The 26042-nt window shown below is 40.7% G+C and overlaps 1 protein-coding gene across 2 annotated transcripts in view; it reads right to left on the bottom strand.

Annotated features, from left to right (window-relative positions):
- Positions 1-26042, bottom strand: part of APP (amyloid beta precursor protein) — an 85181-nt gene that overhangs the window by 34487 nt on the left and 24652 nt on the right. For both annotated transcript variants that reach the window (XM_053456823.1, XM_053456824.1), the window contains exons 2-5: positions 19269-19436; positions 10666-10795; positions 2634-2746; positions 1268-1458 (exon numbers count right to left, since the gene is read on the bottom strand). In XM_053456823.1, coding sequence (XP_053312798.1) covers positions 1268-1458; positions 2634-2746; positions 10666-10795; positions 19269-19436 — 602 coding nt within the window. The remainder of the gene's footprint in view (positions 1-1267; positions 1459-2633; positions 2747-10665; positions 10796-19268; positions 19437-26042) is intronic.

Raw genomic sequence — 26042 nt, 5'->3', positions numbered from 1 at the left:
TTATTCTGCATCGCTGCTTGAGCGCGTATCGACGTCAAATGTGTTTAACTGAAGTCAAGAACAAAGCAATTGGCAAAATCAAATGCTTCTGAAATGCTTCTTATTTGAGCAAGAAAGTAATAGATTAAAACATTTTTCTCTAATCAAAGGAAGGCATTTGTTTGGCCTCCTGACATGCCTCGGATGGGAATTCGATTATTTTTTAAAATGTTACATCAAATGTAGTTAGCAAAGAGATCTTGTTACACTTTACGCGAGTTTGGGAAGCTCAAAAATGTACAGCAATGAAAAAATACCAGGGGTCCCCAGGAAATAGAGCCACAACAGAGAATGGGTTTCTGAAGGGTCCTCCCTGTGGAACAGAACCACAACAGAGAATGGCTTCCTAAAGTGTCCTCCCCATGAAACAGAACCACAACAGAGAATGGGTTTCTGAAGGGTCCTCTCCGTGGAACAGAGCCACAACAGAGAATGGGTTTCTGAAGGGTCCTCCCTGTGGAACAGAACCACAACAGAGAATGGGTTCCGAAAGTGTCCTCCCCGTGGAACAGAACCACAACAGAGAATGGGTTCCTAAAGTGTCCTCCCCATGGAACAGAGCCACAACAGAGAATGGGTTTCTGAAGGGTCCTCCCTGTGGAACAGAACCACAAGAGAGAATGGGTTCCTAAAGTGTCCTCCCCATGGAACAGAGCCACAACAGAGAATGGGTTTCTGAAGGGTCCTCCCCATGGAACAGAGCCACAACAGAGAATGGGTTTCTGAAGGTCCTCCCCATGGAACAGAACCACAACAGAGAATGGGTTCCTAAAGTGTCCTCCCCATGGAACAGAGCCACAACAGAGAATGGGTTTCTGAAGGTCCTCCTCCCCATGGAACAGAACCACAACAAAGAATGGGTTTCTGAAGGGTCTTTCCCATGGAACAGAACCACAACAGAGAATGGGTTTCTGAAGGGTCCTCCCCATGGAACAGAACCACAACAGAAAATGGGTTTCTGAAGGGTCTTCCCCATGGAACAGAACCACAACAGAGAAAGGGTTTCTGAAGGGTCCTCCCATGGAACAGAACCACAATAGAGATTGGATTTCCATTGGCTTTGGTCTCTCTTGTAGACCAGTGTACGCAAAGGAATCAGGAATGATGCCCTACATCAGATGGATTTCCATCTTAAGAACCGCTAACCATAAATACTAAAGCCTAGGCTAAAGTAAGAGAAGACAACTATGAGGGAACAAGCTACTCGGCAGCATAGAGCAAGACTCACCTCCTATCAGCATAATCAGCATCGGCACCTCCCCACCACACATCGGAGTCGTCTTCCGCATCAGCCGAGTCAAAGCTGTCGCTTTCATCTGCTGCTGGACAGCACACAAACTCCACTCCTCGAAATTTATCAATCCCACAGGGAAGCAGCATCCCGTAATCATGGAGACTCATACTCTTCTCACTACAAGACTAAAGACAAACAGCAGGCAAAGGTTTGGTATATGCTGGGAATTTCCACAAAATAAAGAGGAAAGAAAAGATGGCCCCCTGCTGTATATTAAATAGCTTGTCCTGAAAATGGCATATCAGGACACTCATGTCTGAGGCAGGATATTGAACAAAAAATGCATTTTAAAGCACTTTGTAAGTACCCTAATTTGCATTGTTCAAACTTAGTATTACCTTCAAGAGAAGCTGCAGCTCCATGGCTGCTGTCGAATGCCTCCTCTGTGGTCTGATCTTTCTCATCACCCATCATGCTTGAAGCAGCAGGAAAGTGCTCCAATGTAAAGAGACCACTCAGCTATCATATGCATTAAAATGTCCCCTTGAGAGCCACATTCAAATAGTTTTAATTAGTTCTATATAAGCATTTTGGAATGCACGGCAAAAATTATTTTAATGTTTCATGTTTAAGGACCTTCTTGGCATTCAAACTTGCCTGCATTACAGTGTTTTACTCTGCAAAATGAACCCCTATTTTTGTCATGTCCGGTTGGTAATTTTTGCAGCTAAATTTCTGAATTATATTAAGAAAGAACAGGTGTTGGCTAATGAGGTGCGTGCCATGAACACCAATAGCCACACCAACCACATGTGCTTTACAATCATTATTATTTATTATTTGGAACAACTTCTGTCTACTTTTTGGGTGAATAATAACCAGCCTTAATATATTCATTGTTACTTTTAATACGTTAATACGTCCAGGCATATAGATGTATACTTATGTCATGCATGTAGAAGTAAATATAGATTTGATAAGGGGCAGAGGGTGTTTTTATTTATCATATATGTGGAAATAATGGTAGAAAAAGCACCCCCCCCCCATTATCTCATGTGATGCAAGGCTTGGCTTAAACTAGGCAACTATAACAACCATATAATTTAACATTTCTTGAAAATTTACATATAAACGTGTGTTTCCCTAGGTTAAGTGCGTGCAGTTTACGATAAAACATCTAAAACCTAACTATAGAAAAAATAAAACAAAAAGTGCCCCAGTCCTCCTAAAAATGAAAATACGACCCAACAGCCAAGCGTTAAAGGGATTAAGCGCCAGGAAAGACGAAAACAGAGACCAGGGTAGTCACTGTAACAGATATGACAAGGACAAAGAATGTTATTTTTTCTTTAAATGTTACCTCTTTAGCGACTGTGTGCCAGTGCAGATGAGTCTCACAAATGTCCATTCGCTCCTGGTGAAGGAACTTGCACTTATCAGGAACAAGGAGAGCATCGCTTACAAATTCACCAACTGCAAGGGAAAAATGGGGAGTTTACTTAGTGTTACGTTCCTCTGTGTATAAATAATGAACATACAACTATTATCATATTATAACAAGCAGGTTTTTACTAAATGTATGTATTTAGACTTCCTTCAGAGTTCATAATTCTTAAATATTTTATAGAAATCTCATGAATACAATGGGGTGATACCAGAAGAGATCTACATGAAATAAGATCCCCTGAGAACATTAAAATTGATATATTTAGGAAAGTTTCATCCAGCAGAAATATAATTCACGTGCTCAGATGCACAAAACACTGAAATCATGTACTGCAGATTTACTTTCGACGAATGTTCACGGTTTAAACATTAAATATAAAACTATCGTTGAAACAACATTTTTGAAATATTACCTTGGCCTTAAAAACTGAAACCACTGTACGTAAACATTTTTGAAACAGCACGAGAAAGATGGATGGGAGTCACTTTGATGAACGCAACATTTCCTATTTAATTCCAAGGAGATCAAGACCAGCTAAGGTCACGCTTGTGTAATATGTATCTTGATACCCCAACAAGGCTTTTAGTGTACGTTCATGTTTATTAGTTTATTTTTATCCTTTAACAAAATGCAAAGTGAGTGGACAGATGAAAAATCTAAATCAAATAGCGTACCTGGAATAACTGATGCTGTTTTGAAGGCAAAGGTTGGTCACGCCAAAAAATTTATTTGATTGACATTTTCCTTCTGCTCACTCACTTTGCATTTTGTTAAATGAGACAAATAAACTATAAATAGGTCTATTTATGAAAGCCTTCTTACTTTACAGTTTTTCATACCTGCCTAAAACATTTGCACATCACTTTATATAATATATACTGTATATACAGTTGTGTGAAAAAGAAAGTATACCCACTTTGAATTTTATGGTTTTACATATCAGGACATATCCTCCTTGGCATTGTGTTAACATGCACCTAAATGCTCCAGACTAGCAAACTGCTAAGATTGTGGCTTTTATAGAGGTGGTCACACAGGCCATTGGTCAATTAATCAAGGGCATTTGATTAGCAGCACCTGTCTTAGCATCTTAATATTTATAGAAGGCTGTTTTTCACGCATGGCTTCTCCATTTCGGGTTTATTTTTGTTGAATAAATCGTGACATGGTATAATATGTCATCTATTGTTATTATGTCCTGATATGATTGTTATTATTTCCCGAACAATTGCTTGTTATGCTAGTCCACCATTAATTTCAACTTCCACAAGAAAAAATACACCATTAAAAACTGAGAATGTTTAAATAATTACACTTACTGTGAATTTAAAACCACACTCTTTTTGTGTGAAACCAGACTCTTTATGCCAGGTCTCAGTGGGAAGACATCTAATAAAGGTTTTATTAGGAAAGAACATAACAACTGACTTCATTAGAGAAATAGGACTCCATTAGCTTTGCCATAAAGAATCAGCTCAGTGTGGAGTTTGAGATAGGAAAATCACCAAAATCACATGACTGACAACAACGGCAGCCTCTGTGACTGCAGATAAAGGGAGTTTATTGAAACAAAATGAAACAAAACCAGCTTCAAGGCTAAACTAAACGGCTAACCAAAATTATTTATATTTCCATGAAACTCCCCACTGGAAACATTGAACTGAAATTCATTGAAATAATCACAATGAACAGACAAAACCGCATTTGGTTCAGGTAGGAAAAAAAGGTTTTCAACAAAATAACGACAAACATGGCCCATAAAAAGTTTGATAAATAGTGGCAATAATCCGGAACTACAAAGGCGGAAAACCCCTTGTTCCTTTGATGTTTTTGTGCATCTGGAGAACGTTCATCATGTGGTTCTCAAATACCATGTCAAATACCACCTTATGTTATCACATTGTGCAGAAATAAAAATATTTTATGGTTTGTGTTTAAAACGCCCTCTGTAAAACAAATATCAGGTACGTAACATTTAAAGTTTCCATGTTGTAGAACTATCTGGTATAGCGGGAAATACAACTGACCAAAACTGAATTTCCAGGTATATCATTCTGCAAAAGAAAAAAAAGAGTTCAATTTATAAATGTGTCTTTTTTTTGTTTTAGAAATTGAGATTCAGGTCTCGTATTTGGCGGGGTTTATCCCTGAAAAAGCTTGCCGACATTAGACAAAATGGGAATTCTATGCATCTTAGCGGAGATAACGGCACTTTATCTACAATCTATTCTCATTTGTCTTGAAACTAGGATTGGTAACCATACAGCAAACAATAATGCAGAATTATTCAGTTCAGATTTACCATAGACCATTAAAGTGCCCGTGTCATCCAAGGATCACTATTGCACTTAAAAACAGTACAACTTTGTGATGCCTCTAGATTGTGAGATTGGCCTTTTACCTAATGTATAGGGTGATATTAGTCTGTCAATTCTCGTTTTGTTGGACCCCTTGAATGATTGGTGTAAGGAACGCTGCAGGAATTACATTACCTCTAAGCCTCCGACCCTCTAGTTTTAGACTGTGACCTCTTGTTCTGGAATTTCTCCTCCTTTCCAATAAGCTTCCCTCCCGATGGAAACCATTTACCATGTTTGTCGCTGAACTCTCTACAGTGTGATAATATCCTTCTGTAGATAGGGTCTCCAGAACTGTACGCTGTTATAATCACATGAAATAATCCTTCACTACGGAAAGCTACTTGGGTACCAAGTCACTCATCCAGAGTATATGCACTTCCAATGGCATGAACTAGAACCTCTTTAAAGATCCAGTAAGACACAACTGAGATATTTAAACTCCAAGCCTAACCCACAGACACTATATGCTGTACAGGAAAAAGGCAGTATGACGGGACCAAGAACTATTCCCACATATATTAGATGGCCACTCATACAGGGTTATCTACAGCCCTACGGGAATCTGCCAGCACTAAATAAAAATAATATAAATAATGTATCTACTACACTATGGAGATTACTGAAACAACTATCGTACAGAGATGCGGAATATGATGGCGCCATGTTAAATAATACGCAAATAAACTTTATATACCCTCACTGGTACTAGGGTCAGGACGAGGGACCTGGAATATGCAGTTTTTGGACGTGTTTGGCCCATATAACGTATTAGAATCCAGCCAAGTTAAATGTTGTTGCACTTTTCTACATAACGAACACACTTCTGAGGATATGGATTGAAAACGGTAAACCCCTTATCTGCGACAATCCGGGGACATGATTATTTGGCTGTTCATGCGCACGTAAACTCTTGTTTACCCCAAAGATGAAAGAAGGAACAGCCTTTAACTCGAAACTTGAACAATTACATTTCAAAGTATGTTGTCAGAAAACATACATCAAAGGAACAAACAAACAACACGCAAAAACTACACGCGGACATGCATCTCGGAGCAGAGATTCAACGGGAGTAGGGAGAAAGCCCTTTGATCTTTTAGGACGATGAAGATTACAGTTGTGAGATAAAAATACACGGAAAGCTTAATCGAAAGATGAAACATTCTTTTTTTTTTTTTGCCGGAGAAATGGCGGGTAATGTCTTAAAGGCCACAAATACAAAAGATAAAACCACAAACATTCCAAACTCTCCATACATATATTGGGTACCAACAGTGATATATGAAAAAAACTCCAAACACACAATAGTCCGGAGGGGCGCTCAGGCTTTATTCTCAGGCAATGAATCTGAATTTAAGTAATGTAACAGACTTTAGGTGTTGGGGTACTTTTACCATCATGTTGCCGACGATGGCTGGTTGGAAGTCAAATACGGGCCAAAATTTGTCACGTCGTAATAATTTTCTTTAAAAAAAAAATGGTTAAATGATGGTTAAAACTCAGCAGTCTCCATGGAGGGCGATTTGGCAGCATTGTCCCACTTTTAGAACTCGCGAAAATATATCCAGCGACGGAACCCGGCCCGCGGATCTGAGCGTAATCGTCACAGCAGATGGCGGCCCGGAAACGCGAAAAAAAGCCCAGGGATTGAATAATGATTTATAGAAATAAATGAAAATCAATATCAGCCTTTTTTTGCATTAAAATAAACTATTCAGGATATTATTTCAGCTCCCGTCTGTTACAATTGTAACAGTTTATTTATATTGGTTTCGTCAGAGACTAACGATGGGCCGCACGGTCACTACGGCAACAGGAGCGGAAAGACATAACGGTATGACAGATGGTTGAGCGCTTTCCTATTATAACAAGTCTAATGATACAATTCACTAAATATCATGTATTAAACCCAAAACACACACATGCGCTGACTGAATCGGTCAGACTATAAAAATCTTACAAATACTAAATAATTTGAAATCTACACGGATGTAACCGTAAAAATAAATAACACGTACACGCGCACATATAATGTTCTATTAGTGTCAGAAATACTTTATTGCATTAATCATTTGTTCTAAGTGTCCTCATCTTTCTGGAATGTTTAAGTGACCCTGTGGTAGAAAGTGAAGGTTGCTATGGCAACAGGTTGCTTTTAAGAGAGGAACGCAACTGAATTTAAACAATTGTACCATCATGGTTAAGTATGTAATATGGGAAGAACATCTGTACATACACACATTCATACATATATATATAATATTTATATTATAATACAAATATAATAATATACAGCACTGGGCTAGCAAATGCACTGGGGGCGGGTGTATGATTAAATATGTATTCTGCCCAATATTTATATTTCAGCTCTTAATGCTTAGTACAAACATAGAATTTGACGGCAGATAATAACCATCTAATCTGTCCATTTTTCCTGATGTAAGCGTTAGATCAGTCATTGGTCTTGTCTTAGATTCAGGAGCCATATGCCTATCCCATGCATATATGTATATTGTTAGCGCTGTATAAATATAAGATAAATGGATATAACGGCTATGGTCAATGTATGGGTCAAATGAGGAGTCTATAATGGCAGCGAGAGTAATGCCTGTTCTATTATGTTAATGGCAGAGATTCTGATCCACTTCCCGACTCAACTGTGACCACAGAACCCGTTTCAAAGAGAGCAGAATGCAAATCAATATTTATTTTAATGAACCCCCAGGGACCCCGTGGAAGATGAACTTTCCGTATCTCGGGTTTAGCAGGATTGAAGTGGGATTTCCAGAACAGATGTCGGATAGATCATTATGCTTCCTTGAGGTGTGAAAGGTTAGACAGAGGACGTGAAACAGAAGGGCCTGGGTGTGAAAACAAATGTGGCTAATAAACCGTACGGAGACTTCTGTACCCATGAAAAAATTAAGAGGATATGCAAGGAATTTGTGATTGTAGATTTGTGCAAATTAACACATTTTTTGTTTAGTTTTGGTCCAATCTTTTATGGACAAGTTCCTTTTCCTGCCCTTCCTTTTGCATAAAAATCGGATTGCATTTGGAAATGAAATTTGTTGTCACTTTCATCCACTCTCTCATGCTCTTTCACATTCTCTCACACTCACATTCTCCCAGACTCTCTTTGAATGTCCCCCGTCTCTGTGCCGCACAGCTCCATTTCTCATCTTGCATCTTCCTATTATTTTGTCTTCTTTCTTAGTCAGCCTCACTGTGGACAATCGGACATGACTTCCAGTGAAATTCCGTAAGTTTACCTTGAGCCCAGGTGCTCTTTAATTTAACAGATCGGTTCCATATTATTTACTGGTCTGAGAACGCAGGGCTGCTTTGGGCCGATACAATCTATTGCACGCGGCACCAGAATGCCTACATGGCTCTCCAAGGACAGACAAGACAGGTCATCGCAGGCAAACAGGTTGTTTCACGCAGAAGCGGTTATCATTCACCTTCCTACACAGTCCAAGTCGAAGGTCAATGGGAGCAAGTCGCAAAGTCCTACGCAAAGTCCTGCGTGCCGCTACTATACACTTCTCAACGGCTACGTCAGGAAAAGAAAAGAAATCAGCGTCAATGGTTCAAATTCTTCACCCCAGGGGCGTAACTGTCCCCCCCAGCTGCGGAATCTCTTGCTTCTTTATAAATAAAATACAATAATAATACATGGGTATTAAAAATACCCAGGCTGCCCCCATATGGATCTAGCTGAAGGAATAAGGAATAGAATGCATCATTACTAATAGTAATCATAATATAAAAAATCAGATTACCCAGCATAAGCAATATTGAGCTTTTCCTTTTAAGCCTATTCCCTGGTGAAAGTCAGCAGAATGCGTTTCCGTCACCCCCTCAGTTAACCGACATATCTCACTGTGAAAATTGGATTTTTTCGCATTACGCGTCTAGAATCGATCATAATGCTTATAACAGAGAAGGATCCCGCACATCCATTAATTCGCACAACCCCTTGGTTTTCTTTGTACTGTTTCTGCAGTGTTTTCTCTATTGAATCTTGAGCGTATTATAATATTTAAGCATATTATGTCTATGTTGCGAAATGCGAGGGTATAAGGAAGCTTCCCGGAGCAGGGCACAAAGCAACCGCCACAACAACAAAGCATGTAAGAGCCTTTGGAGTTCCTTTGTTTCTAAGCAAAATTTTATGATGATAAAAAAAACAAAAACTATTATTTGCAGAAGAGAATTGCGCCCACAATCACATAACTCTTTGCATACAGACTGAAAATAGTCAGCATACATGCAGTGATAGTATAGACTGAGACTAAGAGGGTTAACGCGTTTCGCGCCCAACAGCCGCTTACTCATATTGGACCCTTGCATGAGATCTTCTTTTGCTTTTTGGTTATATAATGTGCCATACTGTTGAGAGTAGACAATCCCTCAAGCTGCAGTTATTATGGAGTACGACTACTATGACACTCAGCCAGCCCAAATCACCTCTAACAAATTGCTTGAGCGACATGGGAGACCGGAGCAGCAAGAATGCCTATACCCTCCATTGTAATTCACGACATTTAGTCAGTATCCTAACCATTAGAAGGGTGCATAGTTTTAATTTTGCTGCATAAATCAAACAGAGAGCTGATATTATCCAAGGCGTCAAAGGATTTTAAAGAGAACAATAACATAGAAAGTGATCTCAGGACACTGGAAGTATCTGCATAAGACACGCAGCTAAACGACACCGGTAAATTAATGTCACCACGACTCCCCCCAGCAGGACGCCTCTCAGGAGAGCAAGCAAAACCTTTTCTCCATACCTCCTAAAGTCAACTGCATTTCAATTATTCTGCTATTAGTCAATTACAGTGCTTGAGTCTCAACCGATAAACATACAGAGACAGCTTACTAGCTAAATAGAGACACAGCTAAAATGTCAACACCCAGGCACGCTAATAATCATGGAAGCTGTCCCTCATTGATGTTAAAATGGGCCTCCCGTGTGACTTCATTCTTAAAAAATGTATGAAAACACACCAATGTGTAACTAAACTTTGTATCAGCTCGAAACCAGGATCCTGCATGGAATGGTAGTGTAGAAGCATCAGAGGCGGCAGAAGACAATCACCTGATACCTAGAAGAATATTCTCAAAAGGGGATCCAACGGTATGTAGCATTAAGGCCACAAATCTGGAGTGAAATCATTAAGGGTCTCAGGTGTCTGACTTTCCTAATAGTCCTGAGCAGACAGACAGGACGAAGAATGAACAGCACAAGATGGATGAAAAAACACACAGTATGGGCTCTATTAAAGCTTAGTTAGAAATAGGAAAAACTTAACTTGGTTGCACGGGAGAAGATTTTGAGATGATTAAAAATTCCTTAAGGCCCTACTTACTTTATCTGAATAGAGTCCTCGTACGAGGAACATGGTAGCAACTCATCATTTGCCACAAAACTCCTTATGATGGGTTACATGGGTTCTGAACAGCCGAGGGCTCAGTTAAGTTGAAGTCCACCAGAGTTGCTTAAGGAATCACTAAGGTGAAAACTCAAGGTTCAATCATAGGGTTATTGAATAGACTTCTAAGTAACAGTTATGGTTACTCACCCAAGCATCGGTAGGGAACCACAATGTGTGTGTGGCTCTTGCACTGCTTGCGTCCTCGCTTGCACCAGTTCTGGATAGTAACTGGTTGATTGGCTTCAACAACGTTGGTAATCTGAAGCTCTGGGTAGACCTGTAGAATTATGCAGAGAAACAGCACATTAATACATCTGATAGCCTCAAACATGCATGAAAGGGCTTTATATAACACTCCAAGACAATCAGAGGTTTGTTGCTGAATAAGGAAGCAAGAGCCGTCCGCAGAGTGAATAATATGTCACAATATCCACAATAACGATGCGTTTGTTCTGTGGGTTCATGAAAACCGAATTAACATAAAGAAACTGCTTAACATGGAGCATTTGATGTGGCTACTGGTAGGACCCCTACTTGAGTGACCATATGGAACAACTTACAGCAAAGCATTGGTATGGCTGTCACGTTAAACCACATGGCTGTGATACATGTGGGTATCAGAACTCATGAATATTTGGAATAATTGCAAGCTGTTTGGTACACAGATGAGGACACCAATGGCTAGCTCTCTACTGACTTTAACAAATACGCTAAAGCCAAAATCGAGGGAAACTTGCCACAAACAGATATGGCAGGAATCTCCAACAGGCAACTTTCAATGCACTTGCTATTCAACTGAAGGACCTCACAGAGCCCAGCTAGCACATCAAACATCGCTCGACCAACGTTACTATGTTCAGAGACCAAACTGACACTGGAGGGTTATTCATTAAAGCATGAATTTGCTGAGGATTTGCCGTTTCGACTGCCCGACTTCACTCTGGATGATGAAAGGGTCAACCCCAGCAAGCTTCTCCTCCGACAAGAACTTGGTTGGTCCTGCACAATAAAACCGTGAGGTCACTGGGTCCATATTGCAATTCTCCTGCAAAATCCCACTTTAATGAATGAACCCCTTATGGACAGACCATGAGATATGAAGAAGGTACTACGTTTTGTCGATGATCTTTTCGTAGATCGTCATAAGTAGAATAGCCCCAGACTGGCTCAGCCGGTGAAGGACCACAAGAACAATAGTCGGAAGTGAACTCCTAAGTGTATGAGTAAGAACCCGTTCCTTGACACTGAGAAATGTTCTCATTAAAGCTGGTTTTCTCAGGGCATAATTCCAGTACACAATAAGATTACATTCCTGCTGAAGGAACGGCTGAAGCTAAAATGATTTCCTTAGGATGTGCAACTGTTCTATGATAAATAAAAAATAAAATAGAAGTAATGAAAACCATAGCTTTGCATTACATTAACAGACGTGGCAGCCCCTGCTTTTGTGCTTCGGGCGACAGTAACAAATGAATGCCGAGCCCCCGGGGACTTACGGGAAATATGAAATGTAAAAGTGCGACTTAAAAGTAATGCAAATTGTTATTCGTTTTCACCTCCCCCTTCATTCTCTCAACATGGCGTTCTGCCTCCCCGTACATGTTCTCTTTCCCGGGGAATAGAAGGAAACGTTAAAATACAACGATTGTAGCCAATTTGTAGCCACTGCTTCGGTTGCTCATAAAGCAGAAGAATGGATCTTGTTATACTGCCTGGGCTACGAGATGGTTGGCCATTATCGCTAATCTGACATTAAAACGAAAATCAAGTGAATAAAATTTCGTTATTGAGAGAAGAAAAAAAACCCCGATACCTTCAGTGGAAGAAGATTTAATTTGATGGGACTGGGGGAATAAAAGACGATGTGTCTTAAATAGAACGTCTCGGAGTATATCTTCATATTCTATTTAAGCTCTTCTGCAATTTGTTAAGGAATTATTTGTTAAGAAAGTAAGGCTCAAGGTTCTTAGAGAATTTAATCGTTAACAGCAGAGAACGTCGTTTATTGCAATGCTACTCCGGGCAAAATTCTAAAGAGCTGCATTAATATGCCGTCAACTGAATGCTATTAAAATCTGTCCATTAATTTGCTTCAAAGAGGTATGAAAACACTAAAGACGGAACGTCCACAGGTTGAGCAGATGAGCTGAACGTGCTTTGCATTTTAAGCAGCTCTCTTTAAGGGTCTTAACCATTGAAGGACACGCAAGGAATTCATTCATTTTTAATGGGGAGCGGGACGCCCCCGGTTAGGCTGGAGATCACACCATTGAAGGCTACACAAAGCCACTAGATGAGATTATCGATCCGTACATTTGCTACCAAACTAGTTATTATCATGCAAACCATTGCCTACAGCAAGTGACGGATACCGCATTGCATTATTTAGACAATATAAAAGAAAAGAATAAAAGTACAAATTTACAAACTACATTTAACTGCGCAGTGACATGTAAAGATATTGGACTTCTTCTGAGGCTTGACCCTCAGGTACGCCTCTAGCCTCTAATTAGAGAACAATTTCCATCACGCATGTGCAACCAAACCCTAGACTCCATATGGGCATAGATGGGAAGTAGGCCAGGATTATACCTCTTGGGAATTTCTCTGTAAAACCCTAAAGCTGAGCACCACAAGGTGGCTCCTTGGGTATGGTGGGTATTTTCCCAAATCACCACCACCCAGCTCCGACCATATCCTCTTCCCACCTCTAGCCACACACCCCAACTCTGGAGGGTAGGAAGTTGGTGTGGTATTGCATTTGGGGCTTTTAAACTTTATCTGTGTATGTAACACTAAATTATATTTATTTCAAATAGAGTTACAGCCTTTATGGGACGTCTTCCCAGCCTTGTTCTTCATGCACATTTTAATGCATATGACAGCTGCGTGGGCCCTTTAAATGTTTATGTGGTCTGTTTTGCAAATGCATGAGGGGCTTCTCCCCCCCCCAGCTAAATGATCTGCAGGAGATCCATTCAGCTGAATGCATCTCCCTGTACGTCCTCATCTCCAGTGCGATCCAGCGCTGGCTCTGCTGAACGTTGTGTGTGCAAAGTCTTCCCAAATTCATTTCAACAGGAGCACTTTCCTGCCACCGATTGACAGCTTAAGCAGCCAATCAGCAGCAAGGAAGTTCAAATCATGGAGAAACAAGGAAGATTTCACGGCTATAACTTCTGTACCAGGTAAGTGTTTTCATTTTTGGAGGAATGTATATTTAAGTAATCGCAGAGGGTTACTCAGAGAGTACAATATGCAATCTTCTATGGTAGGGGTGCCAGGGGCATTAAACTGCCCCTTTAACGAGATAATTCATTGAGGTTTTGGTAGATAAGTGGAAGAGCCTCCCAGCAGAATTGGCAGAGGCTAATACAGTGAGGAATAGATAGGAGATCCTAACCGTTTTCACCCTTTGGGCTGATCACTCACATACTGCGTAGTAAACTCAGGGAAGCTTCTGATTACATGGATAAGCCTTCAGCTATTATTACAGCCCCGGCCCAGATCTACTAACCAGCAGAGCCGTTAAGCCCCGGAAGGAGGGGAATGCAGCGTACGCTCACGCGATTTTCATGCTACAGTACTTTTCAGCTATGGCTTTGTTTTGCGCTCGCTGGTATCTTCTGTGTAATTACAACGTGTTTACACATTCCACTAAAGCGTGGTTTTTCCACAAGCGCTGCAGAAAAAGACAAAAACTCCCTTTTTGTTCCCAACATACAAATAACATTTGGGGTCCTGTTGGATGAGCGCAGACTCCCATTCAAGAGGCCACTCGATGCCTCTTTTATAAATATATTTTCAGATAACACCAGGGATGGGCAGTCCCCGGGGGGGGGGGGCGGCACTTAAGGATCCGGTGGGCTGCCCAGCTGTACCTGCCCCTTCACCCTTCCCCTGGGTAACTTTCTCTAAAGAGTATGCAGGGGCAGGAGGCCGTCCATTACTGCAGAATATGCCACTCAAAGGCTCTCTGGCCCAGGATCCATGTTTAAAATGTACATTTAAAGAATGTACATTAAGAGAGTCCATTTGTTGGCCTGCCTGCAGCATGCGCAGTGCTTGTTTCAGAGTACGACGAATGCAATTGCTGGAATGTACAAGTAATTGTAGACAGAGGGGCAGCTGGGCAGGTTTCCCATCGGCAGCCATTATTACATTCATTTGAATTTAAGCATATTTAAAAAAAAAAAAAAAAAAAAAAAAAATCAATAAAACCAATGAAAAAAATCAATATTTAGCTACATACCCTCAACAAAATTATTATTATTTTTTTTTTAATTTTTCCCTCCCAGGGGGCTTTCTCCGGCCCACCAGCCTCCATTCAGCTCTAATGAAATATAAGCTGATATAGATCGGGAGTCTCCTATGTAGGACTATGGTATACCTGTGACTTATGGCACCTCTCGTCATTTTATATGCTTACTAACTCATTGAATGCCAAATAAACAGTTGCTTACTGCTCTGGCATTAAAAGGGTTAAGCTACAATTTAATTTGAAGCTGTATTTTGTCGGTGTTGATAAGATAAAAGTTTCTTCGTCTACAGTTTTAATGATGGTATGTGTGTATGAATGAGTGTTTGTATGTGTATGTGGAGGCAGATGTGGCCGGAGGAGAAAAGTGAGCAGCGCTGCTTCTCTATCGCATAAATGGCAGAGCTCGCTGTCCCTCCCGCAGAGATACTAAAGAGATGACAACGTTTTCCGTCTAGGACAGCTACTGACGGCGGAGTCAGAACATCAAGTGTCTTAAAAATATTGGTCCAGTCCCTCCATGGCTGTAGCCAATTTATGTGTAATGGAATAAAATTAAATAAGAATAGTAGTCTGCAACACAGTGGGTTTAAAGATTAAAGTGACCGAGAGTGTATCAATGGCCAGATGTCAAGGTTTTCAGGGGAAAGGCTCATGATTGATGTTTCTGAGCTTGGTTGGGGTCGCCAGAGCCCTTCTTAAGCCTAAATATAAATTACATGACACGAGTACCCTAGTATCTCACCGTACGTGGTCCAAATCTTATAAAAATAAACATCCCCCACCAAACATTTTATAGAATAGCAAACAAACAGTGTTTTAATCGGAGAAATGTTACATGTGTTACTTATAAATGTATTATAAATGTATTTTTAAACATTGTTTTCCATTGGCCTCAGTAATGTGGGGGGAGCGTGCGTCAAAACTACGTCAGATCAACATATCCACGCTCTGTCCTGGCATTACTTATATAAATTAAAAAAATACTGGGTGATATTTTTTTATAACAATTAAAAGAAGTAAAAAGACTGAAAGCTTTATTGGCTTGTGAAAATGTCGTCAATATACCGGCCCTTCGTTGTTTTGACAGCTGTCGCGGGCAAACAGGGAACAGATATTCACAACGTCCCGTGATGGGAAAAGCAGAGCTCTCCTACGGGGAGATGCTCATAAAATATGTTAAATTTGGTTTTATGCAAGCCTTGGGGTGGGGAAAAAAAAATACAGCTGGCCAATTTGTGTGCAGGACTCCGGGGGGTAATTCACATTACACAGAACCACCATGTCCGCGACAATGTGACTTTTATGGTGTTAAAAATAAATAAAAAATGCTAAAAAAAAATGCTAAAAAGAACAAGGAAGAAGTGAAATTTACAAAAAAATAAATAAAAATTCTATGAATAATGCATGTGTTAGACCGCAGACACTTCTCAGACTTTGCAAATTATTTCCATATTTTCAATTATTTTCTACAAAAAAATGTAAAAAAATAAAAAGGTTGCTATTTTTGCTTAAAGTAGAATTTCAGTTTGCTTCCCACACAGCTCTAATATTTAACATAAAACAAAACAGTCAACTCTCTGTGAGCTCCCGGTTTAGTAAATACTCCTCTCCGTCGTGTGGAAGCACACAGCGGAAGCCATTAATTGCGTTTCTCGCTTTCAGCTCCCAGACAATCCCGGTGTGGGGTACGCTGCCACGCTGCCCGCGGATGGATCGGAAGCAGCTCTCCCGGAGAACCCTGCTGGGTGTACTGTCCATACACACGCGGCGAGAGTCATACACATAATTGCCACGTACAAGAACCCGAGGAGGGAAAACAGCGAGCAGTTAGAACGCACTGTTCATTTCCGGCTCTGTAACTATGGAGCTAGACTTCCATCGGATTCTCAGACACAATAGCCGAGGACTGATTCATATTCCGACTGCACCTATATCCTTCCTGTACAGAATAACGCAGACTATTACACCGCCGCCTGTCTCTTCAGTGTCTCGTGGTGATTGTTCTATTTTCTATTCTCTGCGATGATGGGCATTTTAATTTTCTTTTTACAAAATGCACAAATGTTGTTAATATACTGGGAATGTGCCGGGGTTGGTTACCCAGAGCTGCTGCTCTCCTGGGGATGTGACTATTATTTGGGGTCAGGCTAGCCACACATATGGCAGGACTAGTCCCATAGAGGGGCGAGAAGTAGATGCATCCTTAGCGGGATTGGGTGCGACCCACTTGTGCTTCCTCAGAGCCCCCGGGAAGCAGCTTTTCACTCGGGGACTCCAACTACTCTGCCCTTTATCCATATAATCTAAGGCTGCAGATGGAAATACCCACACAAGTTAATGGGTATAAAACGCCATTAAGCTCACTTGGGCATTGAGTTCAAATCCTACATTCCAAAGTTCATCGCAGGGCTGGACTGGGGATGACTAAGAGTCCCTCCTGCCACTTTAAGGCCAATGGCCACCAAATCAAATTTGTGTGGCTGCTGGCTAGATACATGCAGACGCACACCACATTTTTATATTATCCCAACATCCGTCTGCGCCTATCGGGCAGACAGCTGCATAGGGCAGGACTCAATCTACCAATGGAGCAGTTTAGCAGGTATGTGGCCCTATTGCATTTGTCCGGTGTGCTAGATGGGCAGTCAAGGCCTTGTTCATTGTTAAAAACACAAAAAACACTAATGGGACTTATAAAAATAAAATAACCATCGGATATCTACCGTATCTTTCACTAGTTGAGAAAGATATGAATAATTATTCCTCCCCCAATAAGATGTTATTCTCCTTTTGTGTAGGCTCATGCAGGTTTCGTCACCAATTGCCACAAACTCCGCTTTGCCAAGGTAAATATAATCTTTATATTTAAACTCATATGGAATGTACATGAACAGCAGTAAATTTTGCGATATACATTTAGCGATTCCAGAATCTAAATAGGTGGCTTTGGTTCTTGAGTTGCCCTAATTTTGTGCGCCATAAGTCAATAGCTAAAAACCACCAATAGATTTCTGGAAGAATACGATATGTTCAAAAATCCAGTGATGCTATAAATCAGCCGATTTTGTAACCATTTTATACTAATTAAAAATATAATACAAAGCAATAAATTGAACAGAATAAATTAAACAAATGAAGCAAGGGCAGGGAAGGGCCAAAGGTAACCCCTGCCGAGGAAAAGCGCGGAGTTAGTTTGGAAAGAACGCCTGTAACTTTTAATGATGTCACTAATGAGCGGAGAGGAAGGCTGGCTGAAGAGCGGCAAGGTGAAAGCTTCACACTTTCATGGTCAATCTCATTACCTTCAAAACGCAAATCGCTACGTTCTTTCCGCATGAAAATCATTTTAAGTGAAGCCTTTGCATGAAACGTTTCGAAGGAGCTTCTAGAGTGGAAACTAAACTGATTTATTTATTTTATGAAGTAATACGGAGAGAATTCACTTATACTGAACCTGCACCTACCTGCTGAATAGGGAACAGCCTGGGTAGTGCTGTCTTTAACGTGGAGCAAAAGGGGTATCTGCCCCAGTACCAGGCATAGCTTAGGAGCCCACAGCAGCTGACCCCTGGGCTACTTCAACAGCTGCCAAATCCACCCAACACAAAAACATATAAAAAGCATATAAACTCCCCTTACTCAATACTATTCCGCAGAATAATGCTTACTCCTACATGGCTGTGCACCATGTTCAGCTGAAGGACGCCAGCATATGACATCATATCTTGGCACCCAGTAGCACATGGCACAGAGCCTGCAGAGGAAACATTAAGCGAGCGCTCTATGCCTGTAGCTACACAGACCTCCATCATGTTAACATATGAAAGGGGGGAAGGCGGCATGTCTCGGCCCTATTTTGCTTAAAGACGGTCCTATGCCAGGGAGCCAAGGAATTCTGTTGTACACCCAGACAGAGAGAGGAATGGAGAGGTGTGAGCGTGTGGGGTAGGGGCAGGTGAAGTGGTGGGGAGAGAATTCAAAGGACTTTGGTGGTTGTGTTAGAAAAAAAACATTACGTTGGAAAAGTGGTCATCTAGCCACAGTGCACAACAGAATGACCTAAAAACGATGTCCCTATGGTGATAAGACTACTTTCTAAACTTTGCTGCTGTGTGTTTATACAGATCCTGTACTCTTTACAGCTGTCTATGTTTAGTAGACAATCCTTTTAATAACCACCTAATTCATACATTAAAAACAAACATGCTTTTAGATGAATTCCTTTAATTTAATGTAAGGGCCATTTTTTTTGCTTCTAATGAAAATGCGACAAAATATAATTATCAGTATCGTAACTGCCACTAGGGCAAATAAACCTTTTGAAGCTATAGTTCCCTCTCATTACTAAAGGATGACCCTGATTGGGGTGTTTGTGTTATATCATTGTGATCGCCTTTCATCATAAGCTGAAGTGAGGGGCACCTTTATTTAGGGGATAATATCTGTCCTCCCCGTCCACTTCTCCCTTACACCCTGGGTGAGCACGTACCTCCTGGCAGTACTGAAGGATGCCTTCCTTGGTTCCAATGCAGCTTTTAGTCCCAGACGCATCCGTTTCCCATTTTCCATTCTGGACATTCATGTGCATGTTGAGTTTGCCGCAAAACATGGCAATCTGGGGCTCCGCCAGCAACCCGGCATTTCCATCGGAGGGTACCTGAGCAAAGAATTAATGAACATTAAATCAGATAATAGGTAATATATAGATGCTTCATATGTATGACTTTTAACATAAACAAAAGGCTATTCAGAAGCCGATTCATTTCACGTGTTTAGGATTGGTGATGGTCTCTACAGGGGTTTGTCACACTCATATTAAAAGAATTCTGTTCTTCTTGAGATACAGACATATATACACACACATATATATATATATAATATAAAATAAAATAAATGTTTAACACCAAAATAACGTTTTAAAATCAACACTCAAATTACAAACAAAACCTGACGCGTTTCGCCAGTTAGGCTTCCTCAGAGGCACATTTTAGTTAGAAGACTATACTCACTATGGAGAATGGGTATGCCACACCGTGGACAATAACCGTTCAGAGGAGTTCTAGTGAGACCTGTCTTAGGGAATAAGAGTCCTAAACAATGTAGTGATAGACCCCCATTGTGGTGGGGTAAAACACCAGTGAAGGTAACGTGCCGTAGACATAGAGTTGGAGAAAAGGTGATATAAATTCTACGACGTCTCCAGGATCAGAGAAATAGGGACAGCGTCTGTCGCTCTAATACATATAAATAAGGCCCGATGATATGCTTAATCTGCCTATTGGAGAATCAGATAAAAATAAATACTTTACATTTTACTAAAAAATAAATAAAATCAAAAATGGCTAGACGTCCGGAGGGAAAAGCCATTCGCATATCCATTAAAGTGCAGGAAGGCGCATTATAATTTGTCCTTGTTGCCACACTGGCAGCTTTACGCTTATCTGTAAAGTGTCTATACGTTCACAATATTATGGCAACACAAATCCCCGCTAAATCATTTATTCATTCCTATCTGGGTATCCTGCTGGGGCACTTCAAACGCTACAATATAAATGCTGCGTGTAATAAGATGTAAGAATATCACAATCCCTTGCTCAGAAATGTACGCTAATGGCCGGAAAATTGCAAATATAAAAACCTGCCACGGAAGCATTAAAATTTGGGTCCTTACAAGCCTTTCACGAGGTTTTCAAAAAAAAAAAATACACTCTTTAAGTGACTTTACAATTCATTTATGGAGCGCCAGCTAATTCCATAGCTGTATTACAAAAGGGGAGGATGGAAATGAACATTTGAGATCGACAAGAGACAAAATTAATCATAAACACACATTAAGACATTCTGATGCAGAAGGAGAAGAGAGTCCTGTTCTTGTGAGCTTACAATCTATATAGAGGTTGAGGGGAAACGAGACAGAAGCAATGTTTGCCATGGTCTTATAGGACCAGTGCTGTATTTACGTTTGGCACTACCCCCCTCTGCCCTTATTGCCGAGCGTCGGTATATGATGTCAGCGCCAGGTGGAAAGAACTATGGAGGCTATAATGACTCGGCACAGCCCTCCATAGTGTTAGTGGGCCGGAAGGGAAGATCAGTCTAGGCTAGAAAACCCCAGTGATATATTAGCGATATTAGCAGATAGATCACTTGAGTGCGGTATATTAACCTTTTTTTTTTTAATTTAATTTATTAATAACAAACCTATACGGTGCTTACAAGTTATTCAAATGCATGTAGATCACTCATGGGTATCAACTCCAACCCGTTTGTGTCATTACCATACTGCCTCATATGCAAATGAACGGTTACAGCACATCTAAGAGTTAACAGGATTTCTCTCTGGCCAGCGATATATTGTTTTTAATATTTTCAAAAGTATACGGAACGAGGAAAATTCTCAAAACGTAAAAACAAAATGATAATATAATTCTTTACAAGAGATTGCCATCATAGAAAATACACTTTAAGCAGAAGGTCTACAAAAAAATATAAATATATATCCTGTTCCTGTGTTCTTACTGAATCAAGACAAGGTTTATTAAAAGCACATTATTTTCTAACAATCCACACAATACAATCTGTTTGTTTCTTTTTTTAACTTCTGTGCACCAAAAACAAGAATATAATGAACATTTTGCGTTCCTTTGAATGGAATGAAATACGTGGCTACATTTTTAGTGGCGCGGCTGGGAGTCAACCCCTCGACGCATCACCTTTTAATATTAAACGTCATTCATCTTTTGGTTTCAAATATTCATAAGAATGTATTTTTTTTTTTTTAAAAAAGTGAAAAATTAAATATTCAGATTCTCCAGGTTCTGGTGAAGAGTTGTAACAAACAGGAATAACGCGAGACACAGTTCAGAAGATGGACATGCAAACTTTAACGGCAATACAAGAAGTGACCCTACTGTCACTAGCTGGGACCAGATAGACCAATGGAAGAGGAATGAAAAGGATGAAGAACGTGCCTTCTTCCATCACAATGGTGGTCAAAAGAGTGTCCCCACACGTCTACTCTACAGGCATGAGCTACCATCCAGACTGACCAGCGCTGATGATGCTCCAATGGAGTATTCGGTGAAGAAGCAAGATAACAAGCAAACTAAGCCACCCAATTCTACATTTTCCAGATGAACATCTAGCTAACTATTCATCGGAGGCGAGCTACCCACTCAAAGGTCTTAAATATCCATATGCTGAATGAATTGGCCATTGATGGCGAGTGGTACATAGACCTGTTACAGGGGTTTTGTTACCGTCTGATCTGCACAGGTGACATTTGCCTGCTAGAGTTAGAATGTGGCCCATCGAATCCACCCAGAATACCACATGGTACCGGATGTTCAAACACTTATGTCAAATTTATAAAAAAATTGTCTGTTTTGCGTAACAAAATATATATATTTTTTTAGAATATATAGAAAGAAATGTTTAGATTGGACAGAGTTACAAATACATAATTAAACCTGCCTATGGGCAACACTAAATAATTAAAGTAGCTGACGCTGCGGCTATTCCACAAGCTCAGCATCAAAAAGGATGCAGGCGACCAGCTTAATCATTCATTTGTTTCCGACAAAACATGATACCATCCGGGCGCTCGATGACCCAGTTAAATATTAAGAGTATCGCAACAGTGCATAACCATAGACGTGAGGAAGCTTGTATAGTTTGTGTGGCGGGGTGCTTTTAATTATACCCTTGGTAAGTTTGTTTGTGAATTCAACTGAAACAGGCCTTTTAGGAGGTTGTGGTTTACGGTTTCCAGGTTCTGGGCTGTGTTCCTCAGGAAGAAACAGCATTGGGCACAAACCATATCAATCAAGTACTCTAGCACTCAAAAGGCATGCGCAGCACCCCGGGGCTGAAAGGGTACTTTGTGGGGTACCAGCATGCTGAACGGCCATAAGCTCTTAAAAAGAATATTTTTGGAATGCTCTAGTCAATGTGTCACCAATGCATGGTCCGCTACCTATCCATCGTCGGTTCAGGTTTACTTTCCTCAGAAGAAGTGCTCTCCAGGTTCAAGCTTCTGATCTGAGCATCTAAAGATCTTGGATGAGGGACTTTAGGAACTTAAGCTACTTATAGATGCAAAGAACATTAACGTCCATTATATTAATTACATTAACAAAAACATGGAGTCTCCACTCCAGCTTCAAAGACTCCGGCAGTGTTTCTAACACAAAGGTGTCAAGTCCCTTTCCTTTGTCACAACGCACATCCCAGCTTGTCCACTGTACTACTGCACCAACGGCATAGCAGGGTTCAATCCTCAGTGGGGACAGCACATACACAGTCTCCCGGACTTCCTGAATCTGCCAAGAAAAGATGCCACATAGAACGGGCAAACAACCGTGTATTACTTTTACAATAAAATTCCACCAGAAGAATAAAGTTAACACAGCGTACTTCTTTGTGGTTATATACGTTGTCTACATAAAAATAACGAGCCTGAATTTGAGGTTGTAGAGAAATGGTCTTCCAAGTGGACCCTCTAGCACTCAACATTTAGCCGGAAATCCTGTAGAAGAAGAAAATCCATTTTCCCAATATTTCCAAAGATAAATCAAATCCACTTCAACAATGACGCAACAACATTAATATTCTGCGATCAGATTTCCAAATAGAAGATTGAAAATATCTATTTACTTTCAAGTTTACGCAGGTTGAGGACGCTGGAAATCACGCTGTTTCCACAGCCATCTGTTGATCAGTCTCCGACTTTGCTATATAAAATAAATGGCTGCTTCATGTTTAATCTGCATAAATTCTAAGACTTAGTCCGTTTGTCATCTGTTATTTTGACATATTTGGAAAAAAAAAAAATCCTAAGAGGTTTTGGAACAGTCACTTTTTTTGTTGTTTACCCAGGAGAATTACCAGGCTGCAACGTAGAAGGGAAACATCCTCTTCCCCGACAAGGGCAATATTATATATATCGTAAATGCATATACCGTTAAAGGGATATTGCCCAATATAACAATGCACCTGTATGGCAAACCACACTTGCCCTTCGATAGTAACATTATGCTAAACTACTCCTGGTGTCGTAAATATACAACTTGTCTATTGATTCTATGAACTATTCATGTTCCTTTGAAACTGATTTGCAACCAATGGCCAACATGCTCAGAATGTCCCTTAACTTGTAATTCCTCATATCACCACATGGGGCCATCAAACAACATCATGAAAGCAGGTCCTTTTATAGCATTTCTTCCATGACTAGGTCCTGTGCATGCTTCTTCAATGTACCAGTTAGGCTTAAAATTTTTGTTAAAATGAGGTCAAAAAAGCTGCTCCAGTAAAAATGCAAATAAAAGAAAGAGGCTGTGTCTAAATTGGCAAAGCATAAATAAAATACAGAACAAGAACATCTTCTAAGTGCTCCTGTTACCCACACACCTCTGGAACACTTAATTCGCACAATCGTTATAAACACTTCCACAGCCCTAGGACAGATTTAAACCATTTTCTGTATCATAAATCCTGTGAACGCCCAGCACTTAGGTGGCTCCCTGCGGGGGGAGAAATATCACTGCTAGCGAGATCCATGGGCAGACCATCATAAATCTACGGTGTTGCATTGCAGATGAAGCAGCAGATACATCAGCGGCACTGGAAATTTAAAGTATTTTGCATTCGAGCCACAGACAATATGATAGAATGGGGTACATCACATGATCCTTCTGAACAGTATCAAAAAAGCAAACACAGATCAGTCTAAAGTAATTATAGTAAAAATAACCCATTGTGTTTTATTTCTACAATTCCATGAGAAAGCCAAACAACGTGGCGGCTTAAAAAAAAAACAAAAACAGTATTTGCTCAATTGTAAGATGAGGGTTTTTTCAGAAGGATTGTCTGGAAAAAAAAGCTTGTCCTACGATCAAGGCTGCCCTCTATTCAGAACTCAGATCCGTGGCAGCGCTGGACAACAGACAAAGCCTAGGAGCTTGTTGCTCACCTCCACTCATGCTCTCTCACACTCATTCGCTCTCTCAGACTCATTCACTCTCAATGTCTCCGTATCTTCTCCGCTGACCGTTTTAGTATTCCTGCCTCCATTTCAGGTCTGTTCCGTTCCTTGCTACTTCTTTCTTCGTGTGCAAAAAACACTTCTCCTCCACCAATCCATCTGCAATATTCTGGCCTTTTGAAGTGCTTCCACAAAAAAGGTCGAGCCACACAACGGCCCATGGGGACAGCCTCAGTGCTTTGGATTTTCTGCCCCCAGTAGAGTCGTCTTATACTCAGACCTTTTTTCTTTCATGAAGATCCAAAGTTTGGGGGGTCTTCTTATGATCAAAGTAAACAAGGTATGTGTATTTCCTTCTATACACAAAAGCGACATTTCTGGTGGTAAATTTGTTCCAGAGATGATGTAAGATTTACAAAAAGACCAGAACTAAGAACAACCCCAAGACAAAAATGTAATAACCCCAGCAGGAAGTAGTTATAGCAACTTGATGATGTCATTTTAACTCATATTCATTCCTCTTTACCCTTTTAACTTTGAGTCCTACAACCTTTCAATGTGAGCCCGTCCTGTTCCACCAGCATTCCTCTGCGTGATTAACAGCTGTGGAAGGAGGAGAGTAATGGGGGGCACCTGTCCCACAGATACCAGAGAGCCAAAACGAAACGGACAAGTGGAAACACACATTTGATTCAGCAGAACCCCCCCATGCATTGGCAGGGGGGGGGGGACACCACAAACATTTAAAGGGGCCATGCAGCTTTTAGATGTACAGCATTAATGTGCAAATGATGGCCGGAGTGTCAAATCCTCCCATGATTCCAGATTACAAGTGAACAATCACGCAATACCTCATACGTTCTCAGCAATGATTCTGACTAACTTATACTATACGCTGAATTAACACATTTAACGTCCATACTTATTATTGACGTAAGGTTAACAATCCCTCCGAGCCAGTGATCTTATACGGTCCGGACCCGTGGGATTCCAGAAACCTTGACTGGCTGGGAGTTATGAGAGCTGCAGCCCGTGGCTGTCGGAGTGGCAGGTATCAGATTGTTAAAAGCCTGTAGCCCCACGGTGGAATGTGCCGGAGACTCCACGGTCAGCCCGTCTAGGAAAAGAAACAACAGCTGCTTTGTAAGACGCTGAAACTCGGTCTGCAGAGTGTTGAAAGCGCACTTTTGTTATCGCAGCCCTGGATAAGACGTCAGCGCTTGGATTCGTGAGCTCGCTCGGTTTCCTTCGCGTTCCATAGTATTTAGGAAACAAAAA

The sequence above is a fragment of the Spea bombifrons genome, chromosome 2 (genome assembly GCF_027358695.1).
Source record: "Spea bombifrons isolate aSpeBom1 chromosome 2, aSpeBom1.2.pri, whole genome shotgun sequence".
NCBI lineage: Eukaryota > Metazoa > Chordata > Amphibia > Anura > Pelobatidae > Spea > Spea bombifrons.
This window is presented reverse-complemented; position numbering and strand designations above follow the sequence as displayed.